General features: G+C 45.5%; 2 protein-coding genes across 8 annotated transcripts in view; one reads left to right on the top strand and one right to left on the bottom strand.

Moving 5' to 3' along the window:
* CRYBG3 (crystallin beta-gamma domain containing 3) overlaps window positions 1-2,241 on the top strand; it is a 114,518-nt gene extending 112,277 nt beyond the window's left edge. The window contains exon 22 of the mRNA XM_060150724.1: window positions 446-2,241. Within this exon, the coding sequence (XP_060006707.1) occupies window positions 446-534 (89 nt within the window). The 3' untranslated portion in view covers window positions 535-2,241. The remainder of the gene's footprint in view (window positions 1-445) is intronic.
* RIOX2 (ribosomal oxygenase 2) overlaps window positions 2,152-16,469 on the bottom strand; it is a 26,916-nt gene continuing 12,598 nt past the window's right edge. For 5 of the 7 annotated variants that reach the window (XM_060150726.1, XM_060150725.1, XM_060150732.1 and 2 more), the window contains 6 exons: window positions 11,101-11,204; window positions 7,622-7,724; window positions 6,689-6,860; window positions 4,692-4,780; window positions 3,087-3,173; window positions 2,152-2,633 (listed from right to left, as the gene is read on the bottom strand). In XM_060150726.1, coding sequence (XP_060006709.1) covers window positions 2,475-2,633; window positions 3,087-3,173; window positions 4,692-4,780; window positions 6,689-6,860; window positions 7,622-7,724; window positions 11,101-11,204 — 714 coding nt within the window. In that variant the 3' untranslated portion in view covers window positions 2,152-2,474. The remainder of the gene's footprint in view (window positions 2,634-3,086; window positions 3,174-4,691; window positions 4,781-6,688; window positions 6,861-7,621; window positions 7,725-11,100; window positions 11,205-16,469) is intronic. The other 2 variants (XM_060150728.1, XM_060150730.1) reach the window with 1 other exon arrangement.

Here is a 16,469-nt window from a genome sequence, read left to right as displayed (position 1 = left end):
ATTGCTGTGGTCCTTAAAATGTATGGTCCTTTAAATTTATCATTTAAACTTGTTTTTGAGTCCAGCCAAGGTCAGGGCCAATATTATTCAGTGCTGTCGCTTTAATTGAGTTAGTCATAGCCACTCTTGGTGTAGAAACTAAAACCCAGTACCTGCCGCTGAGCTAGAGCACTCTCAGAGCACTGTGTTAAGAATCCCATTGTCAGGGCACACCGCTTATGCAAACATCTATTATACCACTTAGCTTTTCAATCAGTCATAATGTCTGATTTGAGGTGAAGAATAGCTACGCCCGTTTAACCTCAGTTTCCCATTTCAGACCGCTTTACAAATGACATATTAATCTACCCCAACAGTGAGTGGGCTGAGCAAAAGCCTGTGACAACTGAAATTGCTAAGCACCTGTGTGAACAAATAATCTTTCCTTTTGGGATTTCTGTTTTAGGAGGAAATTATTATGACAAAACTCATGTAATTGTAAATGAGCCCCTGGAGGGAGAAGAAACACAGAAATGGGACATTGAAATATTGTGAGAGAATCTGCAGCATCCCTGAGAGAGAGCAAGGGGAGAAGGACCCTCATGCCCCGTGAAAAGGAAGCTACCTGTCCTCATGCTTCTGGGATCACTGAGCAGAATGAACTTCTTCCCCAACCTTGAAGACTATTGTTGTTAACCATGGAAAAGCTCAAAATATTCTTGCCAGTCATCCAGTGTTCCTATGAAGAATGCGTTAACGATTTCTTGGAAAGGTTCTACTCCTGCTTGATCTCCAGCTTCGGTGAGCAAGCTTCTTGAAGTCTCTTCTCTCTCCTTTCCACCAAACACGAATCCTATCCCTGATAGCCATTATAGGACACTGGTGATGCTGTCATCCTGTGTTAATTAACCTCCTAGTAGATGTGTGTGTGAATGCAAGGCACAGACAAGCAGAGTCCTATAGGTCAAGTCATACTTTTAAAAAGATGAATAATATTTTTAGCAATATCTGAAAACATATTTAATAAACCTTACTATTAAGCTGCTGTATTAGATAAACATTAAAGGTTCCCTATTGAAGCTTTTATAACTGAAGCACCGTAAGTATTCACACTTGTAACTGACCCCAGGGAGGGGACCTCAGCTTTGTAAGGAAAAGGCTCAAGTACAGGAGTGTTTTCTGTGGCTGTTGTTTGCTCGGTCCTTCAAACTAAAAAAGCACAAGTAGCCTGCGGCTGTCCTTGCACTCTAAGTATTAACAGAGACACCCTTCTGGGTGACAAGACTGTAAGTAACCGGGGCTTACCTATCCTGGTTCTGAGACCTCACCTGATCTACCCTCAAGAAGTGTTTATAAAGACTCTGTCACCTACGTGTAAGAATAGTCAAATTTTTCTTTGCCTGAAGTAAGGGGAAATTTCAGATGTTCAAATTAAGACCAAGTAGTATCTGATCCTTGACTATACCACTTTACTTTACAAAATGTGACAGAAAACTCAGTTTTTCACTCCCATTTTAAATAGCTTTCATTCAAGCAAAATCAGGTAGGATAATGTCTTTGACTTAGTTTCAAGTAATCATTACCACCATCACTATACAATTCTCAAGCATTTTTCCCTCCTGAGTTGGTTTTAAACTTACATTGAGACAACTGTTCCCTTCATCCCCAACTTTTGCCAGAAAGCAGAAAAAGGTCTGCTCTATTTTTATATACAGAAAGATTAAATTCTCCAATGATATTTTTAAAAATATCAACCTGTATGCACTTTAGAATGTTAACAGTGAACTGTTTAAACTCAAAGACCCACTATTTTGAGTATTTTTTATAGACTTGGTCTTTCCATGTAAATATTATTGTGTTTTTTTTCCCCTTCCCTTCAATCTCAGGCTCTTTTGTCATCTTTCAAGCAACATCTGTAAAACTATTTTATGCCCACAGATGTGAGTGCCTGTTAGTGTGGCAGTATTATTTAATGAAATTGATGTTATAGGGTAACTTTATTTTAATGGGAGGCCTTGTGTGTACACAAAGGTAGGTATGTATATTTTCACTGTAAAAAACCAAGTTAAAAAATTCTTCATGTTAATTGTTTAAAATTTTTCTAGAGCCAGTGAGGCTCTTTAAAGAAGTTGTTTCTTCCAGAGAACAAAGACAAAGCCAGGTAACGACATGTAAATTTAAATGAGACATTTATTGAGCTGTGCCTTTTCTACCACACTGGATTAAATAAACTTGTCAAGAAGTACGGTTTTTGTCACCTTCTGGGACATTTAGTAATTTGCTGTTCTTTCTTCTATGTACCTCTGTTAGTACACATGGCCAACTGGTCACCTTTAACAGGTAGGTCTCATGTTATGTTATTAGATACACAGGTAAGGAAAGTTACATTCATTATGTCCTTGGTTCAAAGCAACAGGGGCTCCCTAGCATGTAAATCTTTGCAGAAGCAAGTGTCTACTATTTTATATATACATATTTAAAAAGAAGCAAAGGCACTAGACTACTTGGATTAAACATTCTGTCCAGAGGGCTAATACCAGGCTTTGCTTTTCCTCATCTGTAGTAAGTTTCAGGTCCTTGACAGAAATAGCTGAACTGTTCCAAATTTGCTTCAGTGCATCGATATGTGATAAAGGAAAGCGAAGTCCATGAGACTGAAAAAAGATAAACTATTTAGTCACTTAGGTGGCATTTTCCATAATTTCTCAATACATGATTATTGATATCCTTCACAAGTATGAAACTTGTTTCAGATAAGCTACTTACAAAAACTATGATAACTTATGATAGTTGCTAATTCCCATATGAAAACTCAGACTTCATGAAAGGTATTCTATTTTATAGAGTAAGAAATATTAATCCTTTGAGAAATGCTTCACATTTGTTACACCTTTCCCACAAGGCCACAGGTCCTAGTATCTTTTAAAGTGGGTACATATATCACAGAAATGTCTGACTTAATCATCCCTGTGCAAGGGCTGTCAATTTGTGAAATGTGAAGTCCACACTGCAGTCATAAAAAAGGTCATTACCCATAAATCAAAGGTAACAGATTCTTCCCAGCCACCAAATCGCAGGAAAGACATGCATTTTAGGTTGGAACAAACCTCTGGTTCCTCATTTCCCATCATGTGTGTGTCTCTCCTATTCTTTAAGGAATGATAGATGTAAACCATCTTTTCTCGAGTTTCATCCTTTAAAAAAAAAAACACAGCAAGTCGTCAACACCAAAATATTGAGCACTTCAATACTAGGAGGGTTTTCCAATAACAAAGGTCAACACCAAGAAAAATCTTAATGCCTCAGTGCTTAAGTGAAATTTATTGAACACTAAAGAATCCTTCTGGCAAAAAAATTATGAGATACAGATAAATATAGATATATACACACGCAATGTAGAATATACGTATTTCATTATAGTGCTCAGATTACTATTTGTATGCAGCAAATAACCACTCGTCATTTTTCAAAAAGATAACAGCATCTTCAGAAACGACCTAATGAAAAAGCAACCATTTATATATCAACTTACCAATGAAACATTCAAGTTTTTCGTTTCATCATACCTGCACTATCTTTTTGCATCAGAAAAATTTGACATTCCTAGGTATACATAAATGGGCAATTTATGAACACCACAGAGTAAATATTAATTCCTAAGAAATACCAGCTATGTGATCTATAAAAACTTCTATTCCACGTATAGTAAAGTAGGCTCCCGAATGGTCTCGACTTCCCGTCCCTCTCCACCCACCATAACACAGTGCAGTTTATTATCTCTTCCAGAACCTTTAGAAATTCCTTGTCACCTCTCACTCAGACGAGGACCCAAAGCCTTAGCCTGAAACAGAACGCCTCAAACTGATTGATTGGTTAGCAGAATAACTAGGATTTTCTTTTTTTAAATGGGGATGTGGGAGTATATACTTTTTAGGTTTTATATCTATGTTATAAACCAGTCTTCTCCAGGGCTGGCCCTGATGGCTGGAAAAATAGGGTTCTGGAGACATCTCGGTGCCCCCCGACTCTCATCCCCTCCAGACATTCACTGGACACCTCCCAAGAAAGCTGATTAGGAGGAACAGGGTGAAGCCACAGGGCATGGGAGAGTTCCCAAGGGCTTTAGGGTTGTGTGGGGTGCTTTCAAAATAAATGCAGAGGCTCCACACCAGACGAAGCCCAGGAACTTACAAGTTCTAAAAATTTTCCAGTTGACTGTAATCAGCCAGTTTGGGGAACCACTGGGCTAGGTGGCAAGGGTATGGAATGTAGATTTTCCTCTCCATCATCTACAGAATAGAGAGTTTTTGAGAAGAACCATCAACAAAACCATATGTAAAGGCAGGTCTGCGCCGTATACAGGATGGGCGAGGGACTGAGACAGGGAGACGCGTGAACGGGGTCTGCGGCCGTCTAAGCAAAGGCAACCTGGCCTGAATTAGGAGACAGAACAGACATTTAATTACTAATTAGAGAAAAGAAGGAGGGTTCTGTGGGGCCGAAGACAAGCCCTCAAATGCCCAACAGGCAGGAAACCTTGGAACCATAACAGTGAGATCTGGGCATGATCTGATCTAAAGAGATGGCGTTAAGCTGTGAGGAGGTGGATGCCCAAAGGAGGAGGGCAGGGCCATTTGTCAGTCTGATAACCTGGGGCCTGTGATGGAAATGCCCTGAGAAGAACGGAACCCCCTTCCCCTCTGGATACTCACGGATGGGTCCTGATCGGGTCCTACAGTGAGGACAACGTGGTCTCTAAATTGCAGCCTCACAGTGCTGTCCAACCCCGGTAACCGTCCACCTGGAAAACCCAGAGACAGGGAAAGCCATCTTTCAGAGAGGAAAGCAGCAGGCTCAAACCTGCTTGCAGGAGCAACTATTTAGGAAGTACACTTAGTAACAATTTGCAGGTGAAGCCAAATGTGGGGCGCCCTCTCCAGCTCAAGTATTCGCTCTCCCCGACATGTACGGTGATCTGAAAAGTGTAGCTGACATCTTGATGGAGCTCATCCTTATACTGAAGACACACATACAGACTTCTGTTGTTATTTATCTAACTGTAAGTTCATTTAAATAGTTGTCACCAGTACCCGGGGAGCACATACTATCACAGTACAGACAGGGCCACCATGCCTTCTGCACAGAATGCTCTCACGTCTCCAGGTTCTCTCCCCTGCTTGCTCCACATGTGGACTCTGAAAGGACTTCCAGAGCTCAAAGTGCACCACCCCTCCAATTACTAGTTCCATGACCATGGCAAAGTATTCAGCCTGTGTAGGTCAAGTGCAGTGTCATAAAAAAGCCACCTAATAAAGTCCACAGGAAAAACTACTCTTTCCTAGATTGGATTTAACTTAGTGAAAAAGCAGCCACTACAATCAGACCAGCCTTACAGGGTCTTCTGGCTGGAGAAAGAGTTGAGGGATCATAACTTTATTGACTATAAGGACTAAGGCAAGGAAAACTCTGGATAACATATCCTGGGCCATAAGCTGATACTCAGAACACTGTTCTGCTAAAGATTAAAATATGTGCTGGGAAAACATGTGCTATTTTGAGTAGATGCTATCAAAAACAAATTTTAAACTCCCGCCCCCCCCCCCGAGACTATAATAAAAATGTACATAGAATCAGTGTTAGAAGGGACCTTGTAGAGTGTGCATCTCAGTGGTTCTCCACTGGTGATAAGGCTTTTATGAAAATTAGTGAAAATGAAACTCTCCCTGTACCTGACTAAGAGAGAAGGAGCCTGAGAGCCAGCCTGGCACTCACGGCTGTGTCTCCATGTTCTCCAGCTGAACACAGGCCATTACACAGAACCCCGATATTAAGCAAGGCCACGCTGTGACTGAGAGAGATCGAGACAAAACCAAGACCACTTCATCATCAGGTCAGAACTCAGGCCAAAGCAAGGACACTGTCCACACCACAGAAGGGACCAGACGTGCCCTATCCTGGCTGACCTGAGTGACTGTTGCTGCTGCTCTACCAGCTGTCACCTTGGCTTCATTTCACTCCTCCTGCTACTGGCTAAGATTTACAGGAGACCCAATCCGAGAATCCCTCCTTTTTCCCGACAGCATTCAATCCCGAGCCAAGCCCTGCTTCCTTGAACCCTCCTGAAAATCACCTAACTCAAACCCAAATCCTATAAATCCTTTCCAACATCCTTTTACCGAGGTGCCTACAGCCCCCAGTGGCGTGCTCTCTTCCCTGTTACAAGTCAATAAACCCAGCTTTGTCCGACTACAGGAGTGTGGTGTGGTCTCTGCTCCAGAACACCGGTATCACCATCCACCCAGAAGTCTATCAATGTCATCTGCACCTGACACCTGTCACAAAAGTCACCTGGGACTTGGGAGCAGGTCTGATAATCTTGGGCATTCTGGTAGTTCCCCCGCTGATGGCAACATTTTACCCATCCCTGGGTTAATTCCAACAAGACTATTTCAATGTTCAAGTTCTTAAAACTTCCTGAAGATGATGAATTCCAGAGGGGCCCTAACCACACATACTCCTCACCCCAAATCACAGGGCTCTCATTCCCCATCAGGCTGCATGTCCTGTCCAACCTCACACTAAGGATAGGCCCACATTAATCCTCAAATGCTTCATACATTCCATCAGCTCAAAGAGGTGCCCACCCAGAAAAGCTCAAAATAGCCCACATTAGCCCCTGACCACCTAGAAGAAAAGAGCAAAGCTCTACCTGGTGTTGAAAGCTCTGCTCCATCTCCCACATAGTACGGTGGGAGTCTGTTCATAGCAAAATCCTTCTTCATGTCTGCTGAAAGCAGTTCTCTGGTGCCCTCCAGCCGGTCTGCAAGCATCCTCAGAAAGCCACTTAATTTTCTTGTTGCAACGGCTGTGGTTTCCACCTGCTAGAAACACAGAAGTGAGTCCGGGCCCAGACTCCAGTGACCTTCCTGCCCAGGTCCCAGTCTCTGGAGTAGTCCACTGACCACCATCACCCAGGGCAGACGCAGATCCATGTCACCCCTTAAGAACCGTATCCCTTTATTTCCTCATAACCACTGTTCATCTTAAGCTGCCTACCGTTGGCAAAAAAAGATCAATTTTCAGGATTTTGCCTGAAAAGAGGGATCCCTGGGAATGTGGCACAGTCTCGGCTTTGCCTTTTGAAAAGCAAATCACTGTCTAAGGTGTCTGCTTCAGACCGCAAAAGCACCCTCTGCTCAACTCAGCACTGATGCACTCAGCTTCTCAAAACTAGCCAACAGGGCCGCTGTTTCAAAGGTAAGACCAGGACGGACAGGAAAGCCAGGGAGCACACCAAGGCCAGGCTCTCCAGTGGGTCTGTCCTAACTAGTGATCTCACGTGTGCTCAGGCTACAGTTCCCAAGCCAGGTTAGTTATTCATTCAACCACTGATTCAGCCAGAGCTCCCGGTGCCTGCCACTGCTGCCATGAAGTACAGGAAGCGGGCCGTCTGCACAACACTGTTGGTCCTTTGGGCCGCATGCAATGTGCAGCACTCCATTCGTTCTGCAAACCACCGTGCCCGGGAGAAGACGAGCTTGGCTCACACGGGGAGGACTCTGGGGTCCCGAGGAGGGAGCCACAGCTTCAGCTGGCCTGGGCCGTGGTTACCCCTCCTTGCCCACCTGCCTTTACTCCTTACCAGGAGCAGCTGCCGGGGTATGCCGGCCCGTAGCTCTACGTCTGCCTTTGCAGTATCAAACACGAGCCCTGAAATGGTGTCCAAAAGGAAATCTCCCCATGAACTGGAACGTGTACCAAGAAAAAAAAAAAAGAGTGAACACATAAGAAATGTGCATAGAACACTGATTACTAAAAGCCTAAAGCTACAAACGGTCACACCAATTCCCCTGCCCTGACGTCTTGAGTTCCACTAATTTCACATTACTCAGCATAAAGACTTAACGGCCTTCATCAGTCAGTCTTCCCTTACTTCCCATCCCAGACACTCAGGTGCAAAATTAAAGGTGGGAAGCTAGGCTTCCTCCATGATTTGTCTTAAATGTAAAGATACCAGAGAATTAATTACAGACTGTCATAAAGTAGGAAGTTTAAGGGACCAATTTTTTTTTTTTTTTAATGTTTTCAACTATGCAACACAGAGCCTCGAGGAGAGCTTTGCAGGAAACTTTAACCCTCAATCATTATAGGACCTAAAAAGATTTTTATGTGTAAAAAATCCAAAGCAACACATTTAGGGTAACAGCAAGATCCCCAGACTGTGTAATCATCTGAACAGTTAAACGCTACATTTTCCTTTGTTCCTTGTAAAAATTCCTCAGCAAAATATCCAACATCAACAATTTCAAAACAGTTGATTTTGCAACTTGTTAAACCCTGGCAGTGGTTTTACTGGGGTAGGAGATAGAAGCCAGAGGCCAAAAATACCATCTCGGGACGAGCATCAGTGTTCAGTTGCCTCTGCTTTCTCTGGGGCATTTAGAATCGCTCGTGCTCGGTGTGTGCCGGTGTGAGAAGCACACGCTGTGGGGCTGCTCTCTTTAAACACTTCTGAGCTGTTTAAAATTTTCCTCTGTGTCACCAGCAGATTTCAAATTGCTGGCTGCATGCAAGATGGAAATTCACAGTATGACTTGCTTCTCACGCAGTAACAAAATTAACACTTTTATGCTTCCCTCCTGGAAAAGTGGCAAAAGAGGACAAAAGCCACATGAGACACTTCCCCCAAGACGTCCACTCCTCCGTGGTAGCCTCACCACTTGTGACATAATGCTACACCCAACCTCACACCTTTGATTGAACTTCGACCATAGAGACCTTTCAGCAGCATGAAATAATATCGTCCTTTGAAGGGTCCCAGGTACAAGTCATGCAGCAGTAGCTCACAGAGGAGTTTAAGTGCCGTTAAATTGAGCTCTGTGTTCTTCTAGGAAAACGGATCTTGGGCCTTTCCAAAGTTTGGAAATAACACCTCTGGAGGGGTTCACTTTGGTAAAGCAGCCAAATCGACAGGCCACTGTCTCATACAGCTGGCCCTAAATGTTCCAACAATGCTACCCTTGAGAGGGGTTAGGAAAAGGCCCAAGTCCTCACTCTGCCACAGGCCTTAAGGAGCACCAGGACCAAAGCATAGGGACACCTCTGGGGAGCGATGGTCCTCGAGTTACATCTGTCCCGTTCTAGCACCGGCCCCCCTGACAAAGGCCCAGGTCGGCATCCTGCTTAGATGCACGGGTCACGGTGCCTACCCACAGCCCCCAGCAGGCATCCTCTGTAACTCAGACCTCTCTTCCCCAGCCCTGCTGCCTGCAGAGGGGGTGGGTGGGACCAGGGAAGGCTACCAGTTCATCCTGGGGACTGGGAAACAGCGAGTCAGGCACTCAGTGGAAGCAAAAGCTAATAGGTTCAACGAGATCGAGGGAGGTCAGAGAAGTAACTGAGGATGCCTTGTGATGAGCCAAAGTTGTGAGTAAGTAGAAACCGAGGAAGGAAAACAAGGGAGCGAAAACCGATTACTAGGAGACCAAGAGAAATGAAAAAGAGGGAGAATTAGAGAAAGAGGGAGCAGCTGAGTAACCTCAACGGCGGGACACCAGAAGATGGACATTCATGGGGCCAAACTATCAATATGTGGCTGCCAAGGCCCAGAGCTGCTTTAGTCCACAACGAACTTCTGGTTCAGCCTCCCTGCAGCCTGCCCTTCCCCAGTTCCTATGACCCACCCCCTCAGTCACCTCTGTTCTTCTCGAGCTGCCCTCAGAGACTGTTTCTCGCTATGCAAGGCACCTAACCAGTCATGGTGACAAGGGCATTTTACATAAAGGAAGCCCCAAACAAGCTTTAGCTTCTACTTGTGGGCAAAGAGAGCCTAACTTCAGGCCAGACTCCAGCTAGCTCCTCCTGTCTCTTAAACTCAGGGGGTTCACTTCTCGCTGAAAAGCCAGATGAGGAGGCAGAAGAATGCTTACTCACTTGTTCTGCAAGATACGGCTTTGAAGTTAGGAGGCGACTGGCTGTCCCTCAGGCCGGGAATATCCTCTCCTGCTCTGACCTCCTGACCCACTTCTACTTACTCCTCCTGTAAATCTCCCTCAGCTTGGGTGTCAAGTCATTTCCAAAGCCTTCCCTGAGGCCCCGGCTTAGCTAAGTGCGTTCCTCTGTGCTCCCAGAGTCTCCTCTGCAAACCTATGATGGGATGTGTCACACTGTTTGGTGACTACATGCCTATCTCCCCTCCTTCCACCACTTCCAGAGAGTAAGTTCTCTCAAAGCGTCTTCAGTCCAATGCCTACAATCTCAGCAACTAGCACAAGGTGTAGTGCTGCATGAAGAATAAATTAATGACTGGTGTTTTTAATGGGACCTGGACTACTGAGGTCGCTGCTACCAGGAAATGACTCACTGGGCACTGCTGCCCTGGCCCTGTCATGTGACGAGGCACTCGCTGAACTGGAACACGGTTTTAATTGGAATTGTTTTTAGCACGTGTGCTTTCAGGACTCACTGTTCCAGACTTCCTTTCTGACTTTAATTTCATGAACTGTAAAAAAATGGAAGCCTTAAAATAAACCCAGAGGTTTCAGTGGATAGAGTTTCTGTTTGGGGTGATGAAAACGTCTTGGAAACAGGTAGTGGTGACGGTTGCACAACAGTGTGAATATAGTTAATGTCAGTGAATTGGACACTTAATGGTTAAAATGGCACATTCTATGTTATAAATATTTTACCACAAGCAAAACAAAATTTGAAGGGGGCGGGGAGGGGGAGAGACAGAGACAGAGACAGAGAGAGACAGAGAGGGGAAGGGAGGGAGGGAGGGAGAGAGGCAGGGGATAGGGGTGTGGGAGAGAGACTACAAGCCCAGCCTGGCAACACGAGCACACTGCCACACCCACAGCTATGCTTCTATCTTCCCAAACCATGGGAGCCTTTATTTGGGCAACTCCCAGCGTTCTGTGGAGTCAGGGTCATGACAGGCCAGGAGGAAGCCTGAGTGAGTCAATGGCACAGGTAGGACGCTGAAGGAATAGGAAGTCAGCCGGAAACCCCGGGGCCGGGTAAGGAGGAGAGAAGCAGCTAACTCCCTCACGTCTCCCGAACACGCCGCTGTGGCGACAGCTCGGAGCTGTCGGGGACGCGAGGCTGCAGGTGAGTGCTCACCTGCTCTGGTAGGTGCTGATGGTCACGTGCGTGGAGTGGGCCAGCCCTGAGGGAGCGTCCGCCTGATGAACGGTCCCTCTGGGAAAGTACAGCAAGTCTCCTGGCTAAAGGAAAAAAAAAAGGGGGAAGGAGTTAGTAGGGAGGATATCTTCTCGTTCTTCTAGAAAGGCTGTGAGTTTCAGTTCTGCATTCTAGAAACCTCTATGTGGTGATTCGAGCAGTGGTCTGCATGCCGTTCTCTGTGGTATCCACCCATCTAGCTCTGCTGTGTCTGTGAACCTGTCACCATGAACCCCAATCCTGGAGAGGCTTCCAGAGCCTGAAGTCACTTTCTTTATTCATAAGCTGAGACCAGATACACCTGAAGCCACCCTGGGATCAAGGTGACAGCCCGTGCCTGGGAAGCCTGCTCCCGCCCTCCACATCCGTCAAAGGGGGCAGTGAGGATAGGAGCTTTAGAGCCATACAGAGGCTACACTCCCTGGCTGCTGGCCCCAGCAAATTACTTAACCTCCCGAGGCCTCAGTTCCTTTATGTGTAAAATGGAAGCCATCGCCCCAAATCTCACAGAATTATTTTGAGGATTAAAGGAAAAGAGTTCTTGGAGCTGCCTTCCCTGGCGGTCCAGTGGTTAAGACTCTGCACTTCCAATGCAGGGGCCGTGGGTTTGATCCCTGGTCGGGGAATTAAGATCCCACATGACGCACGCGAGGCACGGCCAGAAACAGAAAGCTCTTGGAGCAATGCTGGGCAAGTGGCTGTGGCTGTATTATGATTCTTATTGTACCTGCCGGTCCCTGAGAGTCTGTGAGCTCTTCCAAGCAGGGTTCATATCCATCTTGTATCCCCAGGGCCTAAACCACCTAAGCATCCAGCACACACCAGAGGCTCAAAAGATGTCTGGAAGGATGGATGAAAAACCCTGTGACCCTTCATTTGAACCTAAACACGATACGTAACTAAAGATCAGTCCCTTCTCGGGCAGGTGAGCCTCCTCCACCCTGTCCTATTTCTTTCCCAAGCCACGGAACAGAAATATCTTTCCCAAATCACTACTGCCCTGGAGCTTCCTCCTCCCTAATCCCAACCAGAAGAAGAACATTCTGTATACAGCAGTTGCCTGAGCAGAGGAGAGGGAATCTTGGGAGTCGCTTATCTGCTCTCTGCAGCCCTGCGAAGCCTTCTGTCTCACTCGTTAAGAGCATGGGCCCTGGAGAAAGAGCTCAAGAAATATCAGATTAAAAAAACTTCTCTTTTTAATGTTAAGTACATACATAAGTAATTATATATGTACTCATAAGAGCTATCTTGCCCTGGATAACACCAATCTGACAGGGAAACTAGTACTTCCAGTAAACAAATGCATTACTCATAATTACAGGTATCATTTGTGAGAGTCTGTGGGCCAGCCCTGTGACTGAGGCCCTCACGTACATATTTCATCCATCCATTCATGTATCCATCCCACAAACACCTGATTAACCCTTCCCTGCCCACCACCCACGCCAGGGACCTGTGCTAGGCACCGGGGGAGAGAGCACTGAACGAAACAAAGACCTGCCCTGATGGAGCACATTCCAGAAGAGAAAAACATTTGAGAAGGGAGAAGGTACACTAGACAATGAAGACATTCTAGTGGGGCAAGAAGGATAAAATAAAGCAGCAAATAAGTAATGTCAAGTGATGGCGAATGCAAAGAAGACAAAAAAGGCAGAAGGAGGAGGAGGGGAATGATGTTGATGGAAGTGGGGGGTGGCGGGGGGTGTCTGGGATTAGAGGGGCTATTTGACCCAGGATGGTCCATTAAACCTGACTCTGCTAAGGTGACATTTCAGTAGAGACTTCAGGAAACGAGCAAGCCAGCCATGCAACGACCTGGGAAGAAAGGATTCCAGGAGGAGGGAAGAGCAAGTGCAAAGGTCCTGAGGTTGGAACGTGCCTGGCAGGTTGAGGGGCATCGGTTAGGCCAGTGTGTCAGGAAGGTAGTGAGTGAAGGTGGGAGTGATGGGAGGTTCAGTGAGCAGGCAGCAGAGGGGCCAGGTTACAGGGCCTTCTAGACCATTTTAAGGACTTTGGCTTTTTTATAATGATAAGACAATTAGCCATTTGACATACCACTGTCCTGTTTCTGTTTATTCTGAAAGAACTAGAAAAGCTAATTTTTTTAACCAAGAAAAAAAATATTTCTGGCTTCAATCCAAAGGCTACATAAACCAGCAGCATAAAGCCTTGAGAAAAGGAGGATTGGGTATAAATGAGTTCCATTTTCATTGTCTTTAATTATTCCATTGATATTAATGCCTTTGAAAATATATACAATGGTAATGAATATGGTGGTACACTAGGATGTTGAAAAATATTTTAAAGAAATTTTATTATAATTTTCCATTAATTAGATCATTAAAACTTACTATGCTATCAAGTTTCCATTTAAGTAATAAAGCATTGATTATTTTTTAAAAAAAGGACTTTGGCTTTTATTCTGGGTTTAAAGGAAAGACAGTAGAGGTCTGGGCAAAGGGTTCAGGGATCACAAAAGGATCATCATGGTTGTTATGTCAGAAATGTCTGCAAAGGGGACACTAGGTAGGAGGCTTCTGTATAAATCTATGTCCAAGGATTTTGCCCCAAACAAGTAGAAGAAGGGTGACACATTTGCAGGGAGAAGGAGGTTGGGGACAGGGTAGGACATGGGATTTTGGTTTGGGGAATATTAAATTTGTGGTATCTTTTACATTTCCAGGGAAGACATTAAGTGGACAGCTGGATTATGAGTCTAGAGTTTAGAGATGTGGGCTAGAGATCTAAAACAGCGTTTAAAATACATCAGTGTAGAGGGTATTTGAAACCTTGGGAGGGGATGCTGACTGATCAAAGAAGTCCAGGAAATGAGCCCTGTACCCCAAATTAGAGAAGTAGGAAGACTGAGGACAAAACAGCGAAGGAGAATGAATAGGACAGTCAGGAAGGTGGAGAGAGAACCAAGAGAAGGTTGCATCCCGGAAGCCAGTGGACAGGGTGGAAGTGACCCACTGTGTCAAATGCTGACGACAGGCAGACTAAGAGGGGACTAGGAGTTGACCGCTGTACTTGACAACGTGGAGGTACCCTTGAGAATATTTCTAGAGGAACAATGGGGAAGAAACCCTGCTAGAAAGGGTGCCCAACAGTGGGAGAGTCGAGGAAATGAAGACAGGCCATTATGGCAGGGTCTCCAAAAATGTCTACATCCTAATACCTGGCATCTGTGAATACTTAGGTTACACGGACAAGGGGAATTAAGGCTGCTGACGGGGATTATTCTGGATTATCCAGGCAGGCCCAATGTAATCACAAGGATACTTAAAAGTGGAAGAGGGTAGGGCTTCCCTGGTGGCGCAGTGGTTGAGAGTCCGCCTGCCGATGCAGGGGGACGCGGGTTCGTGTCCCGGTCCGGGAGGATCCCACATGCCGCGGAGCGGCTGGGCCCGTGGGCCATAGCCGCTGAGCCTGCGCGTCCGGAGCCTGTGCTCCGCAACGGGAGAGGCCACGACAGTGAGAGTCCCGCGTACAAAAAAAAAAAAAAAAAAGTGGAAGAGGGTATTGGAAGAGAGAACCAGAGAGAGGGCAGCATGAGAAAGACCAAGCTCCATGTTGCTGGCTTTGATGTCGGAGGGAGGGGCCGTGAGCCAAGAGATGTGAGCAGCCTCCAGAAGCTGTAAAGGGCAAGGACACAAATTTTCCCCTAGAGCCTCCGGAACAAACACAGTCCTATTGACACCTTGATTTCAGCCACGTGAAACCCCTTTTGGACCTCTGAACTGCAGAACTACAAGATAATAAATTTGTGTTGTTTCAAGCCATAGAGTTTGTGCTAATTTGATAGGCAGCAATACACTGACATATAGCCATCACTTCCATGGAATTTCACTGTAAAGGCAGCATCAAAGTAATATTTTTAAATCTTTACAACCTACAAGATAAACATTATGATCTCCATTTTAACAAAGAAGAAACTGAGACAGAGATCAATAACTTGCCCAAGGACATGCAGCTCGTTAAGTGACAGCAGCTGAATTCAAACCCAGGTTTGTCAGATCCCCAAGCCACAGAGATGTCTATCCATTACAGGGGTGGTCTTCACCCCAAGACCTCAGGTTTGGCAGACGTACAAGTCAGGCTACCACTTGGGTAGGAAGGAAGAGGGGTGAGGAGGGCTCCAGACCGCTCATCGTAGCCCCCAAGCCCACCCCCACCCAGAGCGACTCAGATCTTTGATTTCATACACTGGGCATTTATGCAAGATTTCATTTGAAGAATTCCACTGATTAAAAACTCAATAGACATACAACTTGAAAATCCCCACAGGACACAACGCTGTCTTTCTCCTTCCAGGAGACTCAGGGCTTCTCGTAGTGAGCTGGGACCAGGATGGGCATGAGCAGCACGCAATGCTCCGTCTCCTGCAAGTCCCATGCCCTCTATGACCACCATGAAGCCCGACCTACTCGGGCAGGGCAAGTAGCCAGATGTCAGTCTGGGTAACTCAGCCCTGGCCTCAGAGACCATGGACAGCTTAGTCTTTGGCTTAAAAATAATCAGCCAAGAGCAGGGCTGGCAAACTCTCTCTGTAAAGGGCCGGACAGTAAATATCTGTGGTTTGTGAGCCACATGGTCCCTGTGGCAACTAGCTGGCTCTGCCCTAGACAGTACATAAGGAATGAGTGTGGCTGTGTTTCCATAAACTTTATATAGAAAAATGGGCAGCAGGCCAGATTTCTGGCCTATGGGCCATAGTCTGCTGATTGCTGACCAAGAGCATAAAAAAAAAATGAAGAACGGTACCTTTATTGTTGTATTTATTCAAGTCCCCTATAACACAGGCACCCATCCTAAAAAGGGAGATTGTTTCTCCCAGTTATGGCAGGCAGGCAAAGATCTTAAAATCAAGAAAGAGCTATGAGGCCCTGAGTAGGAATTAGATACTAAGTATAACATCAAGACACAAGAAATACAAAAACAATAACCATATGCAAGTTTGGTTAGAATCTTCGGTATGGTTTAAATTACCTATTTTCTTATTACCACTGAAGGAAATTAAATTTTAAGTTTTGTAGGAAAAGGTATAAAATTTAATTATGCAGCTATTCTTATCCAAGATTTTTTCCTCAACAACCCCACCTGCTGGGGATTGGCTATGATCCCATCCAGCTAACTGCTCAAAGACACACTTTCTCAGCAGCAAGATGCCAGCGAACCAGCACATGCTCGAGCCACCTGGTTTCCTGGGGAAGGCCTCCTCAAGGGCTTTCATGCTGACTATTCTTCTGGGTACTATATGCAGGGGGAAGGGAGCGCAGAGAGTCTACTGCACAATCAGGAGGAAAAGG

The sequence above is a fragment of the Lagenorhynchus albirostris genome, chromosome 5, assembly GCF_949774975.1.
Source record: "Lagenorhynchus albirostris chromosome 5, mLagAlb1.1, whole genome shotgun sequence".
Taxonomy (NCBI): Eukaryota; Metazoa; Chordata; class Mammalia; order Artiodactyla; family Delphinidae; genus Lagenorhynchus; species Lagenorhynchus albirostris.
This window is presented reverse-complemented; position numbering and strand designations above follow the sequence as displayed.